We start from the raw sequence: 26,190 nt of genomic DNA on the forward strand, positions 1-26,190 counted from the left end.
GTCACATGCATTGTTTTGTATAGCGAATGAGCGTCTGAACTGAGGTGTGTTCTGGCACCAGGGCTGGTGGTGCTTTCTTTCACCCAGGCCTTGCCCACACCAGCTGGAAACATGTCATGGGCGGGGCTGGTGCTTTTCCTTCCGTGTGGAGCTCTGACTGTCCCCACGCTACCTCCCGGTGCCCTCAGGCACGTGGATCTAAGGGGCGCACCCTGTCCACCCGCATTTTACAGGGTGGCTTGGCACGTCTTCCTTTGTTTCTCCAAATTTCCACCTGTACTTTCATTACCTGTGCACAGTGCAGAGCATCCACCAGAGCGGCTTGCACAAGTCAGTGCTCCGTTAGTGTGGACTGGACAGCCACCGCTCCCTCCTTTCCACCGTGCAGGATGCTGGCTGGAGCTCAGCTTGCTTCTGAGGAAGCCTGGCCCGAGGTTCCATGCAAACAAGTGCTTCCTAATTAACTGCAGGTGACCCGACACTCTTTTGAGACTCCACTAAGTACCAGGCACCATGCTGGTGCTTCATTCATTCCCTCCTGTCCCTCCCTTTTCTCCATCCTTTCCTCCCCTCTTCATTGGCCTGCTCTGCTGGGTCCAGCACCACCCACGTGCAGGGGATAGTGGGTGAACAGAGTACGCTCAGCTCTCAAGGAGCTTATGTTATTTCTCCTAATCCTCACATTAACCTGTGATGTAGATTCTTTTATGCCATATAGGAAGGAAATTCAGGCCCATGAGCTTAAGTAATTTTGTCCAGGGGCGCAGAGCAGATTTTGCCACTTGTAAGGAGAGGACTAGAATTCGTGTCCTCCTGGCTTCCAAGACCATGTTCTTTGCACAACACCAAGAGATCCAAGAATCACACGGAAAGAGCGACAACAGAGAAGGGACTAAAGTGGGATGCTTTGGCGGTGGGCGTGATATGACGATTATAATAGCCAGGAATTATAGTGCTTATCATGTAAGCAGTCTCTGTGCCTTATTCACTAAACTCTCATACAAACGCCATGAGGAGCTGCATGCCTGCCCCCATTTTTCAGATGACAAAAACTGAGACTCATGGAGGTTGAGTCCCTTGCCCAAGGTCATACAGTAAGAAAGTCAGACTTGAACCTGCCCGTTGAACCCCCAAGTCCATGTTCTTGACTGCTGCACTGTCATTAGAACAAAGCGCCTCTGTCATGAACAGGCCCCTGGGAATCACAGTGGTTCCGTGTGTCTAGGCCTTGCTCTGTGCCTGGCGCTGTGCTAAGTGCTTCTCACGCATTTGCTCTCGGAAATTCTCGCGCCACTGAGATGAGGCAGGCAGGTTATTATTATCCATGGTTTTTAAAAATTTTTATTTATTTATTTTTTTAGAGAGGGAAGGGAGGGAGATAGAGAGAGAGAGAGAGAGAAATATCAATGTGCGGTTGCTGGGGGTCATGGCCTGCAACCCAGACATGTACCCTGGCTGGGAATCGAACCTGGGACACTTTGGTTCGCAGCCCACACTCAATCCACTGAGCTACGCCAGCCAGGATTATCCATGTTTTACACGAGGGGACCCTGAGGTTTTGGGTATAAAGGCTTTGCCTAAAGTCTAATCTAGTAAGTACTGAGGCTAGACTTCAGGCCTTTGCCGTGTAGCTCGTTACCAGACCCTCATGCTTCTTTCACTGCTGCTACGTTTTCTCAGGAAGGGATTCAAAAGAGAGGCAAGACAGTATGAACTAAATTGTTCATTGAAACATTATTAAGAGATAGGAGCGTTAGCTCAGTGGATCCCCGTGGCATCTATTAAACAAGGATGAATATGAAGACTAGCAACATAGGAAAAATATGCAGGGTAGAATGTTAGGAGGAAAAGGAATAGAAATTGCATGTTCCCTGGGGTTGCAGTTCACATATGTGCGCAAGTAGCTCACATGTTAGAAGGGTAGGCTTGTGGGTGAATATGTTTTTCTTTTTAACATTTTAAAGTATCATTTCTGTAATAGATTGACATAGGAAAGAAAAAATAGGAGGCTATTTGGGTGATTTATCTCAAAAGTTCTGGCGAGTTTGAAGTCTGTTTGGGGGAGAGGTAAAAAAAAACAACGCAGGGAAGAAATGATGTCAAGAACTGCATAATCTCAGGTGCCGTGCACAGTGGGAGGCTGGCTCCCGCAACCTTTTCCAGGTCTTTATGTGTTTCAACAATATTGTAATTATAGAGAAGCAAAGTCCACTGGCATTAGGAAGTAGTGGGTATGTTCTCCCCAAAAGTCAGGGGAAATGAAATTCTTACAGCCTGGTTTTGCAATTATGTGCATTAGCCTGGTGCTCGCAGGGACATTTTCAGAGCAGGGATCTGCTGGTGCATAGAACTTATCTTCGACAGGAGATGGCACCGAACACCTTAGCATTAATTTCCTCTAGTCTGCAGGGACTGTTTCTGAGCTCACGATCTGTGAGCTGGAGGCATCGGTGCACCCTCGGGGTTCCCTCGCTAACTCTTGCGTGTTGCAAATAATGATGCCTTAAGTAATATCTTTGCCCACTTTAGAGTTTTTATATACTGAGTTTCCTAAAGTGTGAAAGGGCAGTAACATTACTGAGCACCTATTGTGTGTCTGGTGTTATGTCAGATGCGGCTTAGTACTCACAGTGAGACTTGAAGGCGTATATGATTATGGGTATACAGACGGTTAGGTTAGAGTCAGATTGAAATCCTGTCTCAGCTGCTTACCGCTGTCTGGTCTCAGCCACGTCATTGCTGTGGGGATGCTGTTGAAGATGGCGGTGCTTGGATTGGGGGACCACATTCTGGGGGATGGTATCAGTGTCACCTCGGATCCACCTGCATCATGCTGTGATGGAGACTCCAGCAGATGAGGAAGAGACATGGGGACACTGGTTACGTGGACTGGCTGCAAGAGTGAATATATTTCATAGTTAATTAGAAAGAGAAGAGTTCTCATCTTATCTCGCATTGCCGGTTCTAGATCAAGCCTCTAAGACTTAATTAGGCTCTTGCAGTGGCCTCCTGTGGAGTGGGACCATCAGATCCTGGGTTTGCCCGGGACAGTCCTGGTATACACATGTGGTCCTGGCAAAATTGGTAATAATGTGGCAATTTCCAATCTCAGAAGGGTCCAGGTTTGGATGGTAAGTGACATGGTCCCCTGCTTCCCTTTTTCTTCCCGCTGAGGTGGTGTTCAGGGAGCTGAACTCAGGCGCTTAGGCCATACTCTAGTCAAAGCCTTTCAGAGGTTCCCAACCCCCTGCAGAATACACTCCAGACTTGCTCACTGAGCCCAGGCCTTGGGTGCGTGCCCGCCCCGTGGCGTCTTGCAGAGTGCTCATCGGTCAGGAAGGTCTCCGTGAACACAGGCGGGATGACTGCCTGAAGGAGTGTGCGCATTTCCATGCGGATGCTTGTCAGTTTCTGGAACGCCTCGTCCTTCTGCCCGCTTCAGGGCCTTTGCACACGCTGGTCCTTCCGCCAGGAGCACTCCTCCCTCCCTCTTTACCCAGGGTGGTAACATAGTGCCTTTTGGTTCGTCACCTGGCACTGTAACGCTACTCCCTCTGAGAAGCTTCCCTGACTCTCCCAGATTGGGTCAGGCCTCCCTTCTCTTCTCTCCCGTGGCTCTCTTGTTAACTACACCTCGCTGTGTGCAATTATTTAATAGCAGGCGCCTGCACTCATGTCTAGACTTCCACGAAGACACAACCTGCCTGTCCTGTTCACTGCCACATCCCTACCGTGTGTGTTGTTAGCCCAGTGCCTGGCACGTGGTGCTCCCTGAACAGGTGATGAGCAGATAGTGGGGTGAATGCATGAAAATCCCCTAGGAGGCTACCCCTCCTGAGCCAGTGGGGTTGTCACCCATTTAAAGCCCTTCAGTTGCTTCTTAGGACACTTGGAATAAATGTAAAGTTCTTCCCAAGTCCCTACAGACTTTGGGCGCTTCCTAACTTCCTGGCCTCGTTTCCTCCTGCTCTCCCCTCATCCTGGCCCCGAGGCCACCCTGGCCCCTGGGTCTTCATCCCCATACTCCCAGCCCACCACCACCTCAGGCCTTTGTGCTTGCCCTGACATCATGTCCCTGTCACTTAATACACCATCCCCTTCTCTGTCCATCCCATGCTGTGGCTTCATTTTCTTCATAACAATGGCTGCACTCTGAAGTCATCTTGCTTATTTGTTTCCATCCGTCTCCGCCACAGAATATAAGCTCGCTGGGAGCAGGGATCTTGCCTGCTGTGTTCACCATGAGGTCCTCAGAGCCTGGTAAACAGTCGGAGCTCAGGCACTCAACCCGCATTTGGTGGGCGGGGAACGGAGTAAAGGCAGGGACAAGGTGGGGCTGCCTCTGGGAGGCGGGGTGGTGGGGGCCCTCCTAGAACCCAGAGGCCCCTGGGGCAGGGCCTGGAGTGTCGCCATGGCAACCCCCTGACCTGAGTTCTCCCCCTGTGAGGCCATAGCTGCCCACCTCCTCAGCCCAGACTTCCCACCTGGTCCTGTGTGCCCTGTGTGGGGAGGGGGAAAAGGGGCTGGGGGAGAATGATCAAGAGGAAAGCCCCCCCTGGCGTGGGGGAAGACGGCAGCAGGCCACGCCGCGGTGGCTTCACTGGTAATGACCAGGGCTGAGTTGGGAGGGGGGTGGGGGAGGGGAGACTGGGGGGGCTCTGGCACCCCCCAGAGGGACCTGGAGCCTGGCCCTCCCTCGGTGGCTGTGAGCTCCGCACACCAGCTCGTCATTGTAGCGTTTCTCAAGCCGTGAATTCCTAAAATAGGCCGCATCCCAGCGCCCCGAAAGACTATTGATAGAACGAGTATGAATAATGCCTTCTATTAAAACCCGGGACACCAAGTCAGGCGGCGTTTCCTTCAGGTGTTGCGTAAGTCAAGAACTCCCTGTTCTCGTCTTGTTCCTCAGAGACAAAGCTAGTCCGCTACCCCCTCCCCCGGCTTAAAAATCAGCAGAAATCACGGCTGGCTCCCAGCCGCCTGCAGGCTCTTGGCCTGGTGGGCAAAGCCTCTGTAGCCAGCTCCCGACTGTCCCACCTTTCCCCCAGTGAACTCTTCACCTTTCCCAGAACCCACTCTGAGCCCCTGTCCGTGCCAGCAGGCCCCCTTGTCCACAGTGCCCTCCTTCCCTCCTTGGTCTGCACTGGCTGAAATGCCACCGTGGTGTGAAGCAGCCAGGCCAAGCTGGAAGCCCCCTGCTGGCCCCCTCCCTCTCAGTGCCGCCACGCACCTTGTGACAACAGCAAAAGTGCCCCTGGTTCCCTGCTGGCTGCCTAAGCAGTGTGCTGGGTGAGCAGGAGCGCAAACCAGCGTTGGTTGGAGGCAGAGAGGCCTGACCCAGCCGGCCGGCAACCAGCTCACCCGGGGACTTTCGTTCTCTTCCCGGAGTCTGTTTCCCCCTCACCCACCCAAGCTGTTCTAGGCTCTGGTGCCGGGAGGAGGAGAGGGGAGGCTCTGAAACAGGGTGACTGGTGCTGGGAGGTGGCCCAGTCCGGGCTCAGCATCGCCCTGGCCGTCTGCCCCCGTCTCTCAGCTGTGAGCCCCCAGTGGACAGACCGCTCTCTCCTCAGCTTCCCACAGCCCACGGTGCCAAGCCTGCTGAGTGTCTCGCCTGTATCATTTCAGTTCATCTTTGGAGAACCCAGGAGGAGGGGCCTTAGGAAGGTTCAAGAACCATCCCAATGTTACACAACTAGTAAGGGGCAGGCTGGGATTTGAAATCCAAACGGTCTAACTCCAAACAAAGCCCACATTCTCCCCGACCTGCCTCTGTCTCCTTTTTTGTCTGTACGGTCCCCACCTCGGTCACTCCATCAGCCACGGCGCCTTCTTGCCGTTCCTTAAGCCACCACATACAAGCCCTCCTCGGGGCTTCCGTGGTCCCCACTCTCAGAAGCCATCCTGGGGGTGGATCCGCCTGTCCATCATTCTCTGTCTCTTCCCCCTCCTTTCCTTCGTCACACTGTCACCCCAGTTCTGTGCCTGTCACCATTCCCAGTTCTTGGGGAGCTAAGCATTGAGCAAGATAGAAAAGGTTGTTAGAACCTATATTTTTAAGGTGGGGGAATAACCAATAAAGAAGAAGGCGAACATACAAGGTATTTTCATATCCTGAGACTCCGGTCCCCAGAGATATCTTGGTTTAATATATTGTCTTCTGCTTAAATAGTATTTGTTAATTTCTTCTGTTGAAACCTTACATCAAAGGTACTTGGTAGTTATTTGCAAGGTGGGCGGGTGGATGGACGGGTAACGTGAGAGAGAACAGTAGCTCTGTGCCCCACGTGAGGCAGAAAGAAGCAGCGGCATAGGCCTCAGAGCCTGAAGATCTATCTGGGTTGGAGTTCTGACTTTAACCTTTCTCTGGGACCTTGGCCAAGCCACTGCCAACAGGCCACGGCTGCGTTCCAAACCCCCATTTCCTTACCTGTAAAGAGAGATGAGTTTCTCCCTGCTGAGGTGGACTGTGATGATCAGGTCAGGCTCTGTAGGTCACTGGGCTCTGTCAGCTGCAAGGGCCACCTGCCTTTGGACAGCCGTGTTTGTGAGGCCCTGCTCTGAGCCTTGGGTTACCCTGGACATGCCCTGTCCCTGACACAACTACTTCCTGGTGGTTTATTGCTGCTGCAAAGGGAACCAAGCCTCCTACAAAACCTGAAAACCATTTATGGCTCTGTTCAACCTCATCACACATCACATGAACTTGAGGAAGTCCCTTCAAGTAGGAGTTTCCAAGCCTTGGATCCAAAGTGGGATGCCGTTCAGATCCGCCTCTGAGGAATGTGGGTGAAACTCCTTGCAAAGTGAAAATGCACACAGCATTGTCAGCATCCTGCTTCCTGTCCAGCGCCCCAGAGGAGTCTGGGGAGGGGATGCTCCCGCAGCCCAGGAGCCTAGACTCGCTGCCATCCCTGAGTCCTTTGGGGCACCTAGAGCAAGCTCAGCCCTTACGGGTAGGTTAGCTGGTTTTTATGAATCAGAAATGAGGCACCTGAGGGCAGAGAGTTATCCCCGTGTGAACTGAGCTCTCTTCCTACATCTTTAAATGCAGCGACTGTGTTAGCGTGCAGCATGGACCGCCGTCCTCTTGTGTTTGAACCCTTGCTTCAAGCCTCAGTGTCCATCTCCGTAAACAGAGGTATTAAACCACACCACGTAACATCGTTGTGAGGGTTAACTTAAACCACATTTGTGAAAATACCTCGTGTAGTACCTGGAACTTAGTGTTGTTTTTTGAGAAAAGTGATGCATTCAACAACACATATTTCTCCTGCCACGTCTCTGGGGCCAGGTGCAGGGCCAGCCACGGGGAACAAGGCAGGGAAAAACCCCAACAGGGTCCTCACTCTCATGAGCTTGGGGAGTGGCATCTGCCCCGCTTTCTAGAAGGCAGAACCCCCCTTGTGTATGCCTGCATCCCCGGTGGCTTCTCTCCACTGCTGCTTCTTGTATCCAGAAGGCACAAAATAAATGTTAAGTTGTGCTTGCTTTATTTAGGAAATTGCCTTTGATGTCTTGTACTTTTTCATGCCTATGTAGTAAAAAAAAAAAAAGAAAAAAAAAAGGAAATGATTAGGAAGTCCTGTAGCTAGGGGTTCATATCTGTCTGTGCTGTGTATTCTTTGATGTCCCGTGCATCAGTGACGTAACATTTTTTGAGGCCAGGCTAAATGAAAAACTAGACCAGGCACTAGTGAAGAACAGTCCAAAGAAATAGAATAAAATGGACTCCATTCTAGAGATGTCTCAGTTCTAAACTGAAGAGCCTGCTACGTATAGCAAAGGCTGGCAAAGAAACACGCAAGTGAATTTTAGCAGAAGTTGTAACATGTAAGAGGTTCAGCCAATGCTCTGGTGCGAGGCAGACTGTGACCAATGCGGTCACACTGGCACCGTGTTCTGGGGACTGTGTGGGACCTGGGAGGAGAGGTGAGTTCGCACCGGGACAGAGCACTGCGGCTGTGACTCAGGTTAGAGTGCTGGTCCTGTCTCTTACTGGCTAGGAAACTCTGGATGAGTCCCCTGATCTTTCTGAGCCTTAGTTTTCTCGTCTTGGAAATATCTGTGTGAATAGGGTGGCCTGTCACAGGGTTCTATGGGCATTAAGTATGATGGTGATGTCATGTATTTGGCTCACACTTGGCCTATAGGGGCTCCATAAATGGTGGCCTTTATTATTAAATCATATCAACACAAATAAGTAAAACAGATGAATGCCATGCACCATTAAACACTCAATATAAATGTCATTCTGGTTGAGTAATTCTTGATCTTGGCAAGACCAAAATCCCTTGTTAATAGTTTCCAAGTATCTAAAGTTTCCTTCTGGTGACGCCAGTCGGGGCCTTTCAGTCGTGCGGACAACCTAACTCAGGGGACACGAGCTGCAGACGGGCCCTTCTGCAGGGAAGATGACAGAGGTCACGGAGCACCTGTGGATCCAAGACCTGTGGCCCGTTGGGATATTTCAAAGCGTGGCAGCCACGAGCTCTGGAATGCAGGGCCTTTGAATGCTCCGAGAACTCCCGGTCTCCAGAACAACCGAAGCCACGGCTCTACCATTCTGGGCACTGCCCGGCCACCATCCGAGCCATCTCGGAGTCCATCCCGGTGCTGTGTGTTCCGATGGACACTGATTAGCTAGAAGCCGTCCAGATGCACGTGAACTCGATGGCAAAGAAGTGGGGACAATTTCTTCCATGAAGAGCTGAAACAGGTTTGGGCACTGTGACCAGAGAAACGGAGACGTGACGGCTGCCTTCCCCTAGCTTCCGTGTGCAAGGGAGACCAGACTTACTGTGCGCCACTCTCCGGAGCAGAGCTGCGCAGCAGAGCGAGGGCAGGCATGGGTCACGGGGTCAGAGGGCCTGAGTGGGCTCCATGGGAAGGGGAAAGGGCTCCTTGGTGAGATTCCTTCTCTGTTTTTTAAACTGCGCTTCGAACCCTCTTTCCCTTCTTATAACCTTGCCTTCCTCGGTCTAGTGTTGGGGCTGAGCGGTATGGAGGAGGGGACAGTCCTTACTGGACTTGAAGTCTTGTGGGCGGGTGTTGCCCTCTCTTGGCCCCCTGGTGTTCAGTGTGTCCTCCTCTCCAGAAGGCTGCCAGGTTGCTCTCTGGAGAGTGCCCCCCCAATCCCTGGGGCATCTCACCTGCAGAAGTAAAAGGCCCTTTTAACGGCTCCAATTTTAGCAGGCCTACTCCTGGCACAGGCAAGTGGGTAGGAGTGAGAGGGAGATTCTCCTTGTTCCCTGTTTCTGCTGAAGGGGGCGGGGGTGGTGAGTGTGTGATGATGCGTGCCCCCCCCCCCCCCCCCACACACACGAGAGTAAGTAGGTGTGAATACCTAACTTGCGAGACCAGGCACTGGCCCAGAACTATAGGAATCACTTTTGGTGGGGTGGCCTGCTGGAGGGAGGAGAAGCTGTACATTTCGGTAGAGGCCGTCCAGACTCAGCCGTGGCTGCTGCCAGGGGACGTGGGCCAGGACTGAAGGGATCCAAAAATCCAAGGGAGCCACTGCAGAGAGTCCTGGAGAGAATTCGGAGGTTTGTGCTCAGGTGCCTTGTTCTGTGCAGCCTAGTGACCAGCGCCCACCTCGGGCCCTCACAGCTCTGACGACGAGACGAGCCTTCGGTTGCCAGCCTGTGCGTTTGCAATCTGGAAGGCGCGGGGCTCTAATATTTTTACTCTCTCTGCTGCTGACTGCTTCCTCAGAAATACCAGATTTCCATATCCTCTTTCTTAACAAGCTGGCTCCCGTCCCTCCCTGGGGATACACCCCTCCTTATTTACAGTTTTGGAAGCAGCTTTTAAAAGAGCAGTTCGTTGGAACGTGAGGTGAAAAACAAACACCCAACATTTCTCCCTGCTGTTTGAGTGTGCTTCCCCGCCCCCACAGGCTGCTTCTCGTAGTGTGTTAGGAAGGTGTTAACTCATGCTCTTTTCCTGGGCTCTTTGGATTACGAGGAGCCACGTTATGTAATCTCTCTAAGCTTCGGTTGCTTTCTAGGAAAAATGGAGATGAAAATCTTCCCTTTGGGAGCTGTCAGAATTCCGTGAGGTAGCGTACCCAAAGGGCCCGGCATATTATAATGGGTGTCCGATAAATGCTCGTTCCCCCGCGGCCCAGACGGCGACAGGAGCCTGCAGCGCGCGGATGCACACGGCCGCAGCTGTAGTCAGTTCTGCCGTACGCCCTCCTGAAAACCGCCACCGTTCTGCAAAATTGCACCGTAAAAATCACAGTTTACTGGGGAAAATAAGCCAGGGGCGTGGGACTCAAAAACTTTGTCTGTGACACACGAATGCAAACCTAATAAAAATGATAGCACAGTTTGCACATGTTACATGGCGGAGAGACCTGAGTTTGCTTTGGAAGTAGACGTCGGAAGGGCTGCACCTGGGACTATGGTGAAGCAGTGGAACTTGGGTCCGTTATCTGGGAAGCTGTGGCTCGTAAGGCACACTGGAAAAGTGGCTGGTAGGTGCTTGCAGTGGGAGCGTGTGAATTTTGCATATTCCTGCCGGGCTCAGCTACGTGAGGTTTTCTGCATTCACCTCCTCTTACAGAGGAAATCAAGCGTAAGCAGACACATAGCTTGCTTCATGCTCAAATCATTCCCTAACATACCACTTGCACTGGAACCCACTCATTTTCAAAACAAGTGCTACAGCAGAACGGGCTGCACTTTGCCCATGTACTTAGTTCAGGTAGAAGGAATGACTGTCTAGTGGATGGCCTAGAGGATGGGTAGCGTTGTGCTACATTAGGGGGAGTGCATCTGTAGCCTTTGGACTGGGTTGTAAGAACCATACTCTTCTGGATTTTGAAAGTACTGCCTAGCTGTCAGGGAGCTCTCAACATCTCCCTCCTGCAGTGGCGTTCGGCCTGTGCTTGGAAGAGTCCTTCAGGGGTCACTGGGCAAAGGGAGGTAGGTGAGCTGCAAGCTTCCCTGCCCGCCTCCCCTTCTGCCAGAGGCCGCAGGGATTTTTCCACCTTCCTTTTTGTTTTTGTTCAGAGGAAGGGTCCCGTCGCTAAGTTACAAGTCTGCAAACCACCACCAGTGATCTAGTTGACCCTATTTTGTTTTACAAACTACTTCCCAAGAACGTATCTTCTTTTCAAAAAAAGGTAGACCTCAGTGGGCACTGCCGGGCAATGAATACTCCAAAACGAGTGGAAGTTGACCAAGAACTGCTCCAGTGGGGCTTCAAATTGCCGTTTTGCCTTCGAACTACTCGGCAAACGGTGCACATAGGGCTTCTTGTAATGCCCGGCTCCAGTGGAGGCTGTTCTCAGATGGAAACTGATGGGCGTTTAGCAAATCCAACACATTTCTGGTGTTCTTGTTCCTTCACAAGCACCAGCGGCGCTTCTGCAACTGTGTGATTTCTTTCTCTTTTCAGAGAGCTGGATCGAAAGATGTCTCAACGAAAGCGAAAACAAACGTTATTCCAGCCACACATCTCTGGGGAATGTTTCTAATGATGAAAGTAAGTGCTCGAAACTCGGTTTTGCAGGTCGTCCTAGACACCGGCCAGCCTCCTGCCCCGAGGGATAGCGCTCACTCCCGTGCTGCTAGGCCGCAGCGAGTCCCCGGACCCGGAGACTCTGGAGGCATTCCCGCGCCCAGGCCCTGCCTGTAACGTTCCGAAGAGGGGGTGCCGCTCGGCGGACGTGCAAACTAAGGCCACCGCCCAAACCTGCCGTGTACCCATTCCTATCGCCTGAGACCCCACAGGCCCTGTTCCCATGATGCCCCGGTTGGGCAAACGTGGCCCCTGAGGGGCAAAAGCCCTTCTCTGTGTCGCTGTAGGTGTGGGTTGTAAGTAGTATGTCGTGGGACTGTTGTTTTACACTCACAAAGATCCTCGCTATTGGCTCTTGGACCAGAGAATTGGAGTCAATGGAGGGGTGTGAACAGCTGTGTCTACACCTCCCCCCGGGTTATGTCAGATGGGGGCTTCTGGGTGCCTCATGTGAAGAGCGAAGACTACTTGGGCCTTGTGTTTGCCCCTTAAGAACTCTGAGAGGGGGACAGCTCCTAAATGTCATTTCTAGCCGAGACAGAAGTCCTTCTCCCTTGCCTGGCCAAGTGCATCCCAGTGGAACTAAGGAGTTCCATTTCCTCAAACATGGGCCAGTGACACCCAGTCCATAATCCCCGAGGGTGTCTGTGGGGCACCCTTCCACCCTCCCTTCCACCGTAGTCCTCCTGTCATCGCCGTTTTGCTTCGTTTTTGTTTTTTCTTAATACCTGAAATTTCCTGCCTATATCTCTCTCCTCTAGGACTTTAATGGTGTCACGACTTATATTTAAATCTTTTTAAAATTTTATTTTAATTATTGTTCAAGTACAATTTTCTATCTTTTACTCCCATCCCAGCCCACCCACCCAGCCGTCCCCAACGTTTTAGAAAATTGAGATAAATTGAATGTAAAGTACCTAAAATTTGCATGAATAGTTCAATGAGCATCTTTTTTTTATTCAATATGTTGTGTCCTTCTGGGCAACCACCACCCAGAAAAGAGGCAGAATGTTCATAGCACTCCAGAAGGCTCCTGCATGTCTCGTCCTTGTCGATAGCTACTGTCCCGACTGTTATCACTGGAGTTTGATGTTGCCTGTTTTTTTTAAAGATTTATTTTTATTTATTTTTAGAGAGGGAAGGGAGGAAGAAAGAGAGAGACAGAAACATGAATGTGCGGTTGCTGGGGGCCGTGTTCTGCAACCCTGGCATATACCCTGACTGGGAATCGAACCTGCGATGCTTTGGTTCGCAGCCCACGCTCAATCCACTGAGCTATGCCAGCCAGGGCTGATGTTGCCTGTTTTTGAAACATCATACAAATGGATTCAAAGACCTTGTATTCTTTTGTGAATGGCTTTTGTCACTCAGTAGAATGTCTGTGGTACTCACTCATGCTGCTGAATGTAGTCCTTTCTTCTTCCAGTGCCGTACAGCGTTTCACTGTACGCATGGACCGCAGTGCACATACCCACTGAAATCTGATGGATATACGAATCGTTTCAAGTTTTTGACAACTTCTTCAGCATCTCTGAATATTCTTCTTTTTACACTTTATTTTACTGTGCTCAAATACATATAATGCAAAAGTGACTGTTTTGCCCACTTGAAGTGCACGGTTCAGTGGCTGCAAGCACATTCACCTCACGCAGCCGTCACCTGGTCTACACACAGAACCTTGTTTATCTTTCCATCAGAGACTCTGCTCCCTGGTCAGGCAGTGCCTGCCCATGCCCTTCCCTCCCCACCCCGGGCAACACTCTTCTGCTTTCTGCCTTTATGGATCTGACTACTCTAAGCACCTCATAAACGTGGGATCACACAGGACAAATCCTGTGTGACGGGCTTATTTTACCCAACACAATGTCTTCGAAGTTCATCCATGTCGTAGCATGGGTCAGAATTTCCTTCCTTTCCAGGACTGGCTGACTTTCTGTCATCCGTGCGCACCACATGGGTTTAGCCGTCCGTCCACTGATAGGCATCTGGGATGCTACCGCTGCTGGCTGTTGTGAAAATCACTTCTGCGAACATGGGTGTACCAATATCTGTCCAGGTTCCCACTTTGGATGATTCTGAGTACACAGCCAGGAGTGGAATCACTAGACCACATGGAATTCTGTGTTTAGTATTTTAGGAGCTGTTGTCTTTCATAGCAGCTGTGCCATTTTATATTCCCACAGGCAACGCACAAGAATTCCAATTTCTCCACATCCTTGCCAATACCTACTATTTATTTAAATTGCCATCTTAATGAGTATAAAGTGGTGTTTCATGGTTTTGGTTTGTATTTCCCTGATGATTAGTGATGTTGAGCATCCTTCCGTGTGCCTACGGGTCATCTGTAGATCTTCTTTGGAAAAAGGTCTGTTTGAGTCTTTTGCCCGCTTTTTTAGCCCAGTTGTTTATTTATTTTTTTTTTGTCATTGAATTGTAGGAGTTCTTTGTATGTTCTACATATTAACCCCTTATCAGATAGATGGTTTTCAGATATTTTCTTCCATTCCATGGGTTGCCTCTTACCTGTAATTGCGCCTTCGATGCACAGACCTTTTTAGTTTTGATCTCGTCCAGTTTATACTTCTTTTGTTGCCTGTGCTTTCGATGCCACGCCCAAGAAATCATTGCTAACTCCAGTATCATGAAACTTTTCATCTGTTTTCTTCCAAGAGTTTCATAGCTCCATCCCTTATGTTCAAGTCTTTATTTTGAGTTAATTTCTGTATATGGTGCAAGGTAAGGGTCCAAATTCATTCTTTTGCATGTGGATATCCTGTTTTCCCGACACCATTTGTTGAAAAGACTGTCCTTTCCCAGATGAATGAACTTGACACCCTTGTCAAAAATTATGTAACCATTTATGCAAGGGGTTATTTCTGGGTACTCCACTCTAGTCTATTGGTCTATATATCTGCCTTTATGCCTGTACCATACTATTTTGGTTACTGTAGCTTTGTATTTACTTTTGAAATCGGGAAATGTGAGACCTCCAATATTGTTATTCTTTTTCAAGATTGTTTTGGCTGTTCAGGATCTCTTGAGATTCCATATGAATTTTAGAATGAACTTTTCTGTTTCTGCAAAAAACGTTATTGAGATTTTGATAGGGGTTGCATTGAATCTGTAGATCACTTTGCATAGTACTGACTTAAAAATATTAAGTTTCCAATTCATGGATATAGGATATCCTTGCATTTATTAGTATCTTCTTTAAGATAGTAATAAAAACTATAAAACAATGTTTTATAGTTTTTTAGTGTACAAACCTTTTTAAAATTTTATTATTTTTTTAATCCTCGCCTGAAGACATGTTTATTGATTTTAGAGAGAGAAGAGAGAGAGGGAGAGAAACATTGATGTGAGAGAAAAACATCAAACAGTTGCCTTTCATATACACCTTGACCAGGGATCAAACCTGCAACCTAGGCATGTGCCCTGTCCAGGAATCGAACCTGCGACCCCTTAGTGTACTTGACGATGCTCCAGCCAGCTGAGCCATACCGGCCATGGTTGGGCTATACAAGTCTTTTGCTTTCTTGGTTAAAATTATTCCTAAGTATTGTATTCTTTTGATGCTATATTAAAAAGAATAGTTTTTTTTTTTTACTTTTAAAAACCTTTATTTACTTATTTTTAGAAAGAGGAGAAGGGAGAGAGAGAGGGAGAGAAACATCAATGTGTGGTTGCCCACTGGGGATATGGCCTGCAAAACCCAGGCATGTGCCCTGACTGGGAATTGAACCAGCGACCCTTTGGTTTGCAGGATGGCACTCAATACACTGACCCACACCAGTCACAGCAAAAGAATAGTTTTCTTAATTTCCTTTTTGAATTCTTGATTGTCAGTGTAGAGAAATGCAGCTGGTTTTCGTGAGTTGATTTGTATCCTGCAACTTTGTTGAATTTGCTCATTAGATCTGACAGGGGTTTTGCGTGCGTATGCGGGACCTTCTTGTCTGACGGGGCTGCCCAGGCCTCAGGGAACCGTGTTGACTAGAAGTGCTAAAACTGAGCATCCTCATCGTGTTCCTGACCTTAGAGCAAGCGCCTTCAGTCTTTCATCATCGGGTGTTGAAGTAGTTTCCTTCTTTCCCCATCTTGTTGAGTGTTCTTATCGTGAAAGAGTTTTATCAAATCTTTCTCTGCATCCATTGAGAAGATCATGTGGATATTCTGTTAATATGGTTTATTACACTGAGTGGCCGATGTATGTTGAACTAGCCTTTCATTCAGGGAATAAAAAAAAAATCCCACCTCGTCATGGTGTGTAATCCTTTTAACACACTGTAGAATTTTGTTTGCTGGCATTTCATTGAGAATCTTTGCATCAATATTCATAAGGGATATCGCTCTGTAGTATTCTTTTGTGTGGCGTCTTTGTCTGGCCTTGGTGTCGGGGTAGTGCTGGCCTCACAGAATGAGTTTGGAAGAGTTCCCTCCTCTTCCATTTTTTGGGAGAGTTTGAGAAAAATTGGTGCTCTGAACATTCTTGTGGATATCCTCTTTTGTGAACTCCCTGTTCAGGTCTCTTTCCTGTCAGTTTCTTTAAATGTTTATTTGTTTATCAAGTTTACTGAGGTGACTTGGTTAATAACATTATATAGGTTTCAGTGTACAACTCTACGATACATCATTTGTATATTGCATTGTGTGTTCACCACCCAAAGTCTAAGTCTTCCTCCATTTTTATTTTTTTTAAGATTTTATTTATTTATTTTTAGAGAGGGAAGGGAGGGAGAAAGAGAGAGAGAGAGAAACATCAATGTGTGGTTGCTGGGGGTCGTGGCCTGCAACTCAGGCATGTACCCTGACTGGGAATTGAACCTGCGACACTTTGGTTTGCAGCCCGTGCTCAATCCACTGAGCTACTCCAGCCAGGCATCTTCCTCCATTTAAAAAAATTGTGCTGTTTGTCTTTTCCTTAATGATCTGTAAGAGGTTTATATATATATATATATATATATATATATATATATATATATATATATTCTGAATAGGAGATATTATCAGATAAAAGTGTGGCCATATCTTTTTTCAGTCTGTGATCTGCCTTTTCAATTTCGTAGGGGTATCTTCATATGAGCACAAATTCTTAATTCTAGTAAGCCAAGCTTATCAATGACTTTCTCTTAGAGTTAGTGCTTTTTGTGTCCTATTGAGAAATCTTTACCTCCCTCTAGGTCATAAAGATATTGTTCATGTCATTGTCCAAAAATTTTATTATTTTACCTTTTGCTCTTGCACCAGCAGTCCATCTGGGCTTTTTGTACATGGCATGAAGGAGGAGTCATTGGTTGTTTTTTCTTATTTTTTTATTTTTGACTAATAGAGCACCTTTTGTTGAAAATAACTCCATTACCCACTGATCATAATCAGAGCCTATGCGTGTGAATCTGTGGGTCGCTGCTCCCGAGGAATTTTCAGTCTAGAGGGAAGTCAAGGTCCACAGGTGAATATCAATAATCGGAGGCCACGTGCGATCAACCCCATGCGAAGGATGCAGGGTGTCCTGCCGCGCCACACCCATGTGCCCCGGGCTCCAGCGCACCCTCGCTGGGCGCTTGTTAGAAACACAGGCTCTGCGGCCCGCCCCAGACCCACTGAAACACGCTCTGCTTCTCAACAAGACCCCCCAGGTGATTGGAACGCATGCTGCAGTTCGGGAGAGGTCACAGGGTTGGACGGTGACTGGAGAAGGCATCTCGAAGGAGGTGGCATTTGCGCTGGGCCCAAAGGATGTGGTTCCCGTCAGCGGGGATGATAAAGGGCTGGGAGGCAGAAAGCCACCCGGCAGGTTTTGGGCTTGGAGCGTTTTCCAGATTGGCCTGAGCAGAGAGGTTTGAAGAATCATGGGAAACAGGGCTAGGAAGGGAAGTTTGGGCCGTATTGTCGAGGGACTTGAAAGGCAAACAGGGGGTTTGGAACTGGGTAGCTAAGGTGCCACTGAAGGAGCTGGGTAGAGGGGTGACTAATCTGAGTGGCATTTCCAGAAGGTTACTGTGGAGATTAGAGCCAGGTAGACACTTCGGGGGCCTCCAGCTAGTCTGGTTGAGGTGAGGGGGCTGTAGTCCCAGGCTGTCTTAGTGGGATGGAGACACTTGGAGAGACTGGGGTGACAGGATGGGGCCCAAGAGCAGGAGCCCAGCCGGATTCCTTGGGACTCCCGTTGCCCTCCTTGGGAGATAACACAGGTTAAATGTGACCCAGATGTGCCCAAGTCCTCTAGCGTTCAGGTCACTATTTCCTTAATGTATACGTCAAATTCTGTATTTGATTCTGTATCCTAGGTGGGCACCCAGGGTCTTCCCTTTATTTCCAAGATTTATCAGATTCTCTGGGGGCGGGTAGTAGATATGTGGGAGGGGGGTTCGGCTTCCCCTGAGACAGCCCATACTGTGTCCTGTTCCCTCCGCTCTTTGATGCTTCGTAGCAACTGCCATTGTCCTCCTGTCCTGCCTGCCTCGTTCTGAATGGAGCTCCTTCCTTTGCCCTCCCCAGCCCTTTACCAGCCCTTCACCAGCCCGTCATAGCTGTTACTGGCTGGTGGTGACAGGAGGCACTTGTAGCACAGGGAAGGGGAAAGCTGGAATTCAGTGTCATGATAGCGTAGAACTGGGGTCACAGTGGGTCACCACTTAATGTGACTCATCATTATCGCAGTAAAATCACACTGTATCAGGGCTATGTATGCGAATATTCACTCCCTTCAGCTCACTCAGAACGTCAGTTTATTATCCAGCTTGGGCGTAACTTCCTAAGAAGGGGTCGCAGAGGAGAGGAAATGTAGTTCAACTGTTCCATATTCCCATCGCGCTGTGGACAACCGCCCATCCCACCCCAACGGCAGAAAGGTGTGGGAGGGCCCCTAGAGCAAGGACAAGGACTGAGAATAGGAGGTCCATGGGCAGTCCCACAGGGAGCTGGCGAGGGTGGATTGCTGCCGTGGGGCGCACGCTGCAGTTCTAGTCCCGGCTGGGAACTGAGGCGCAAGACTGCCGGCTGGCTGAGGAGGCCCAGAGCTTAGTTATGATTTAGGACCCCGCCCGGACCCCGCCCCGACCCCGCCCCTTCCTCAGCCAGCACAGCTGCCCCGTCTGTCCCCTGAAGTGTCCGCCTGTCCTCTCCTCCCCTCTGTGTTGGGCGCACTCCATCAGGGCCCTCTGTACCCCGCTCCGTCCCTCCATGGGCCACAGCTCCCCCAGGGAAGGAGCGTGTCTGGCTGACTGTAATCTCACCTGCTCTTGATGTGGCAGGGCCTGGCACACAGTAGGTGCTCAGGAAGTGTTTGTTAAGTAAATGGGTATTAGGAAGGCAAAACACCCTCAGGCCATGCCAGGTTGTGAGGATTTGTAATTCGCTTTTGGTTTTTGGCATTTGAATGTCCTTCCTTCAGACATTTCCACTCCAATGGGGTCTCTTAATTGGTTCGAATTTAGAGTATTTTTTAAAATATGTTATTGTTCAATTATATAGAGTATTTTCGAGTAGATGATACATTTATATAATTTAGAAATCAAAATGCTTTATTGAGAGATCTTGGTCCCACCCCTGTCTTCCCACCTCAGCTTTCTGGTGGTGAGCACTGTTACTGGTGTACTGTGGATGTTTCCAGTATTTCCAGTGTTTATTCTCCTGGCATGTTATTTCTTCATGCAAATAAAAATTCAAATGTATGTTTCTTTTCTCACACACACAAAACCAGCCCCCTACATGCATTGTCACTTTCTCTTTTCTCTTCACAACAAACCCTGGGATGCTCCACATCCCTGAGAACATGGCGCGCATCCCCTGTCTCTGCTTGTCTTTGGTACCCACCCCCCATCCGGCCGTGTAAGTCTTCCCTTGCGAGCGTGGAGCGCAATTCCGTTAACCAGGTGGACGCGGGGCTGTCCCCAAACCTCCGCTGTCACCGAGGAGCTGCAAGGGACGGACGGGTAGCCCTGCGTGTGGGCGCTTCCCCTGTGTCCCTGGGGAACGGAAGGGGTGGGGCTGCCGGATACAGGGCGTGCGGGGTCGCCGTAGATTCTGCCCAAGGACCCTCTGTAGGCGCGGCGGGCGTCACTCTGCTCTCCCCCATTCCCGGTAAGGTAGGAGGCCCCCCCCCCCCCCCCCACCACCACTTCACAGCAGAGCCATGTGGTCGTGCTTTGGGTTTTTGCCAACCTGATAAGTGAGCAACGACATTTTCATGCAATTCCCCTTCCCGCTGATCGAGAGCAATCGCTTTTCCCCATTTCAGAAACCCTTGTATTTTTTTCCCATCAACTGAGTGTCAGGAGTTTTGCCTATTTTTTTTTTCCTTCTCGGTTCTTGGTCTTTTCCTCTTAGTGTTCTGCGGGGTGGAGATAAGACTCTCTCATCTGTGCTACGATGGCAGTTTCCGCGAGCAGGTCACAATCTTTGTACCTACAGAGTGACCCGCCCCCGCCAAAACACAACCCATGGAGAAGCCTTGGGTTTTTTTGTGCAAATTCATCAGTGTTTTCTTTCATGGCTTTGGATTTTGTACTCAAGTGAGGTAAGCCCTTTCCTACTGCAAGGCTGTGAAGGAACCGGCCCAGCGGCGGGGGAAGGAGGCAGGTGTGCGGCCCCCAGGGCAGTGCTGCCAGCATCGGGGTTTTGTCTGGGACGGAGCCCCGTTCCCACGGGGAGAAGGGTTTGCTGCCAGAGGCCCGCACCCAGGCACCCCGATCCTCAGCTGGCACCCTTCGCAGGGGCCGGGGAGGACGTAGATAAGCGGAAATGAGATGTTTGGCAGCCCTGTGTTCACAGCAGGTGAGGTCTGTCCAGGTGCAGCCTGGTTAGTATAATGGAGGGAAATAGAATTAAAACTTTGACATGAAACTCGAGACTTGCATAAACTTGAACCTTTTCTGGGATTTGAAAAGAAGTAATTAATTTAGAAACGTTCTCCCCCCACAAATTAAACTCTGTCGCACTGGTTCCAAGCAGGAAACAGCCTAGAATGGGTTTCCAAATATGGTGAATTCAGTCCTCATCGAGGCAGAAAAGAAACGACTAGGCAGATAATGTGTCCCCTAAAATCTTCAGTCTGGGGCTGCAGGTGTGAAGGGAGAGCGAGGCTTGTAAATGTTCGGGTTTGGGGAGGTTTGGGTGTTGGCTAGCCTGGGTCGCTCTCCTGATCCGCCACTGTGTGACCTCAGACAGCTCGCTTCCCTCGCCTGACCCTCAGTGTCCCCTATGTAAAAGGGGACGATGCTAGGTATTAGGGCCCCTTGGTTAAGCATTACCAATAGGTCAAGCGCCATGTTTGACATTTCATGTTTTATGCATTCACTCACTCGCTGTCTCGGGCGGCTGTGAAAATTAAATGCAGTAACGTGAGAGTTTGGCACCTGACAAGCCCTCAGTAAATGGACCTGGGAGTATTGTTGTTTCCTGTGCTTACTGAGATCAGATGGGGTGGGGGGGGCAGTGCTCAGCATTGAACTGTGGTATTATCTCAGCCATTCACTCATTTCACGAATACTTTGTGAACCCCCACCACGTGTGGGTGCTGGAGACACAATGGTGAACGCTGTCCATGCCCTGCAGAGCTTACGGACAAGCAAGACGGATGCAACACACTGTGGTCAGCGAGCGGCAGTCACACTGTGCAACAAGGAGCTGGCTAGGGACCAGCCAGGGTGCTGTGGGAGCACGGGGAGGGACGCATCGCCCTGTCCCCGAGACGGGGCTTGCCGGGCGCAGCCTGTGTGGGCCGGGGATGCAGGTGCGCTGTCTCCCAGGGGAGTGACAGCTATTCTAGTTTCAAGGAACGAGAATAGCATGTACCTCGTGCCAGGAGGGGTTCCATCAATCCTCACAGTATGTGCTGGATACCATTATTCGATCTGCAGATATGGAAGCTAAGGCACCAAAAGGTGATTCAAGGGCACACGGTCGGCAAGTGGCAGAGCCAGGTCTGGAGTCTGGAAATTGGGCCCCAGAGTTTATACTGGGAGATGGATCTGGAGAGGGGAGCGGAGTTGCCCATCCCTGGCAACTGGGGGACTTTCCCTGGGGTGTGTTAGGGACCGCACCTGCACAGCGGGAGCAGGACAGAGCGGCAAGGAGGAGACCGGGCCCCAGGCAGAGTCTGGGAGGGAGGTCTTCGGGCAGATGGCCGCTCACGGGCTTTGGTCGGCCGAGCCGCGCGGGCCTGGAATGTGGACGGTACAGTGTGTGCCGTCAGTGGCTCCAGGAGTCCGGCCGGACATTCTGCCTTAGGGACGAATGTTGTTTGGCTTGAGGCATTTCTGCCGGTTAAAGTGGAGGGGCGCTTGGCAGGGCCGGTCCCTTAAGTTTCCATCCACTGTGGCTATTTCTGTCTGCTTCAAAGGTCTTCTTCCCCTGTCCTCGCTGCCCAGACGGCTCCTGCCCCTCACTCAGACCCCAGGGCCGGGCTCACTCTCCACACTCGGGGCTGCCGTGGCACCCTGGACCTGCCCTTCACAGCTCTAGCGCAGAGCTTACGCTTTATTTGCTGATAATTTGAGCTCAAGAGACCACGTCTGGTTTTTTCCTCACCTTTTAGGCCCTGGCATAGGGCTAGAATGTGTCAGACACTCAATAAATACTTGATTCCTGAGTGAGTGCGTCACCAGCACTTCAGGTGAAACGGGGTGGAGAGCCATCAGATGGGAGGGCCAGGCCTGGGAGTGACACCCCCCGCCCTCCGTTTCCGAGAAAGAGGCTGGGCGCTCAGACGCTGGGCGTGAAGTCAGCTGCCGTCCAGAAAGGGGCTTGCAGAGGGGAAAGGCACCTGTTTGGTGCTGAGCTGAGGTCCATGTTGGCACGGGGGTCGACCTGTTCTTGTCTAAATACTGTCGTTAGTTGCCGCTACCTGCTGAGCACCCAGGGAGGTCCAGTCTCCACCCACTGGCTGCGCGGCCTCAGGCAAGTATCAGACCTGCCACAGCTCGGTTTCCTTACTCGTCAAATGGGGATGTAAGTTGTCTTCCGAGCACTACTGGGAGGAACAGAGTGGAAGGTGACGCCCAGTGCCTGGCTTAAGTATTTGGCCAATAAATGCTATTATTATTGTTCTAGTATTCTTTAAAAATGAATCTGGTCTTTAGCATATATTATGATACTTCATCTTCAGACCACCCTCGTGACATAAGTTATGATTCACTTAGATGAGGACACTCTGCTTGGATGATCAAGCCTCCATACAGAGTTAGGGGTGAAGGTGGGATTCAAACCCAGGTCCGCCTGCCCTCAGAGCCAGGTCACTTTCCCATCCACTGGTGTCAGAAATGGCTCGGAACGGAGTTCCGTTGGGAGAGAAATCTGACACAGCAGAGACAGGCGTCAACTGTGCCGAAGACACTGGGATGGAATCCCAGGACGAGAACCGTTGCCGGCTTCAGCCGAGTGGAGCCCCGCAGCCGGGGATTCTGAGCTCTTAGTCTCTGTCCAGTTCATCCCGCCTCGTCTCCCTGCCCCTTCGGAGGGAGGCATTGCTGTTATCCTCCGTCTGGAGACAAGGAGCTGTCTTGCAGCTTACACGGGATCCCTGGGTTGTCAAACAGCCCCTCTCCATCCAGCTCCCTTGCTCGGCTCACCACACCTGACAAGGACTTGGGTGACAGCCACCTCACGCCTGGGAAGGTGGCATGGTCTTTCCCGTCCCCATGTCCTTGTCTGTCTCTTGCCTTCTCTACCCTGACTTGGTCTCACTTTCCTTGCCATGTGATGCCCATCTCTGGCCCGCGCCAGGACTTAGCTTCCTGCCCCTTCTTCCAGGAAGCCTTCCCTCCCAGGCCCGGCTTTTTCATGCAGCTCCCCTCCCCCTTCCCCCTCTGCCCTTCCTTCCCTCCCTCTCCTTCCCCTTCCTCCCTTCCTCCCTCCCTCCCTCCCTCCCTCCCTTTGCCTACCTGTATCTCAGTGTTTCTCTCTTCTGATTGAACTTGGCCTCTCTCTGCACTGTTGGTCTTTCCCTTTCCCCAACCGGACTCAAGGACAGGAGTTTCATTTCTTTATCCCCAGTGTCTAGCTGGCACAGATTAGGTATCCAATGAATATTTGTTGAATTCATATCCTTACAATAGCCCTTTAAAATGACCATTTTATAAGGGAAGAGAAATGAAGCCAAGAGTTGGATGGTTTGCCCAGTCATGGCCAAGTGTTTGAGTTGATTCTAGAATACGGATCTTTGAAATCTAGTCCAGGTTGGCCGGAATGCCAAAATTTAAAGAAGGAGGAGGTAAAAAACCCAGCCAGTTCTTGGGGGAACAGAAATGTTAATCACGTTCCAGCATAAGCTAGGCAGAGGTATATTTAAGGTTGTTTATATGCTTCTTGTCTCACCATTTACACATCAGCATTGGGAGTCATTATTTAAAATTTGTGTTACTTTCATAGATGTGAAGTTGGGCCTTATCATTTTCTTTTTATTTCTTTGTGAACAGCAGAGACTGAGCATTGTTCTTTGTGTCTATTTATCTGCATTCTCGTGAGACTCATGTGTTCATGCTCCTTAGTGTACACATGTTTAAGGATTGTCGAAGTCATTTGTGGAAGACAGACTTAACTATTTAAGTGCCAGTTGAAAGGCACTAGAAGGAGGGAGAGCACAGGTGACTAAGGTACCATCCCTGCCTTAAGTAGGAGTTTATTAAATAGGACACTCAACTTGGTGAGATGAATATGTACAGAAATAATGATCTAGGTGGCAACACTCTTCAGCTGAGAAACAAGTAACGTGTTGTAGAAGAACAGAGTTAGGATCAGTGATTCCTGACTTGGACTGTATCAGGGAAGGCTTCAGAGAGGTGGTGCCATTTACTCAAAGCTGGAAAGGATGAGAAACATTTAGAAGGAACTCCAGGTTGACAAAGCAGCGCGAACAGGTATTGAGCCCATGCAGTGTGGGATATTTTGTCTCTGAGAACATTTAGTGTGTTTGCATCAGTTAGGATGGTTTTGGTAGCAGGGAAGAGAATGCCTAATAACAAGTTTTATTAACTAAGAAAAATGTCTTAGCTCGCAAAACCACGAGGCAGTTGTTTTTAGGGTTGGTTAATCAGAGGCACAACAAGGCATTAAGGACCCATGATATTTTCCTCTTTTCCTTTCAGCCTTGACTTTGTCCTCAGGCTGCTCTTTTCCCAGGTGAAACTTCACTGCCTCATTCCAATTGTTGCATTCAAAGGCAGGCCAGGGCCAGAATCCATTCCTTCCTTCCTTCCTTCCTTCCTTCCTTCCTTCCTTCCTTCCTTCCTTCCTTCCTCCCCCTTCCTCCCTTCCTTCCTTCCTTCTTCTCTCCCTTCCTTCCTTCCTTCCTGAAACAACAAACATTTGTATTTTCAACTTTGGAGCAAAATTTGGCTCTTGCTCCATTTCATTAGGAAAAATATTTTTCCCAGAAGCCCCCGGGGAGCTTCTCCTTAAGTCTGACAGGCTGACACTGGGTCACGTGCCCCATATAATCCATCACTGGCGAGATGACATAAAATTACTATAGATTCAATCACTATTCACCGCTCTAGGATTTGCGAGGGGATCACCCTCGCTGAACACATGGTCCCCTCTAACCCGGGGCTTTGTTAATGTGGAGGAAGGTCAGTACGTACAGTGGTTGGCTAAGCACCAGCAGTATCCACCACAGTGTTCAAGGACAGACATTTTAACCTGAATTATAATAATATTGACACATTTTCATCAAGAAAATATTTTCTGAACTCAACCTTATTAAGCTAATTTATTTTTTTAATTTTTGATAGTTTATTTCATTTTTTATTTACATTTTTGTTTTTACTTAATTACTGTCATGAGTACAGATTATTTTCCATATAACTTTTACACCAGAGATTTATTTCATTGCCTATTCTCCATGTTCTTATTGAATTTTGTTGATTATATTTGTAGGTTTGGACATTGTTCATTTTCTTTTGAAACTGTTATGTGTATCCGTCTTCTTGCATCAAATTTTGTGGATTAAGAACTTTTATATTATTTCTATGAAAATCTTCATTAGGAATTGGATGAGACCATATGTATTTCTCAGTTGATCCATGATAAAATTATGGACAATTCTTCTTAGGGATACAAAGATTGATCTGTTGTTCAGACTGCTGGGTGGCAGAGGTCGGCAAACCAGCCCCCACAGGTCAAATCTGGCCTGATGACAGGGACTGTGAACTTTGAAACCCACTTAAAAAATAATGTTACCCGCTTCCCCCAAATAGTTACATTCTTCTCATCAATAGACCTGCATTACAAAAAAGTGTACTCCATTGCTCTTCTTTGGAATTTTGTCAATAAAAGTTCTCGTGGAATTTATTTTCTCTCATTATATAAATATTGCATAATATTCTTGATTTTTGCCTCTTGGACTCAAAACCCTCAAACATTTACTGTCTGGCCCTTTCCAGGAAAAGTGCGATGACCCCTGCTCTATTGTTTTGCTAACGGGATTCTTCTGAACATTCCCACTCTCCCCACCTTTCCCTAACTTTCTGTTCCGACAGAGTTACAGGGGGAAATGCTGAGCGAGGTCAGGATGTTCGAGGTCAGGATGTTCGTAGGGTCAAACTGTCGAGCCCAACGCCCAGCTCCAGCTAGGAGAGGGATGAGTCGGATGAGTACGGCCTTCAGTCATTCAGTGATGACCAGAGAGAGCTCTTCAAACTGGACCATGTCGTGTCAAACAAA

General features: G+C 49.4%; 1 protein-coding gene across 2 annotated transcripts in view; it reads left to right on the forward strand.

The window, feature by feature from the left end:
* RFX4 (regulatory factor X4) overlaps window positions 1-26,190 on the forward strand; it is a 136,376-nt gene that overhangs the window by 14,449 nt on the left and 95,737 nt on the right. For both annotated transcript variants that reach the window (XM_036019522.1, XM_028532325.2), the window contains exon 2: window positions 11,407-11,493. In XM_036019522.1, the coding sequence (XP_035875415.1) occupies window positions 11,407-11,493 (87 nt within the window). The remainder of the gene's footprint in view (window positions 1-11,406; window positions 11,494-26,190) is intronic.

Source organism: Phyllostomus discolor, chromosome 2 (assembly GCF_004126475.2).
Source record: "Phyllostomus discolor isolate MPI-MPIP mPhyDis1 chromosome 2, mPhyDis1.pri.v3, whole genome shotgun sequence".
NCBI classification, from domain to species: Eukaryota; Metazoa; Chordata; class Mammalia; order Chiroptera; family Phyllostomidae; genus Phyllostomus; species Phyllostomus discolor.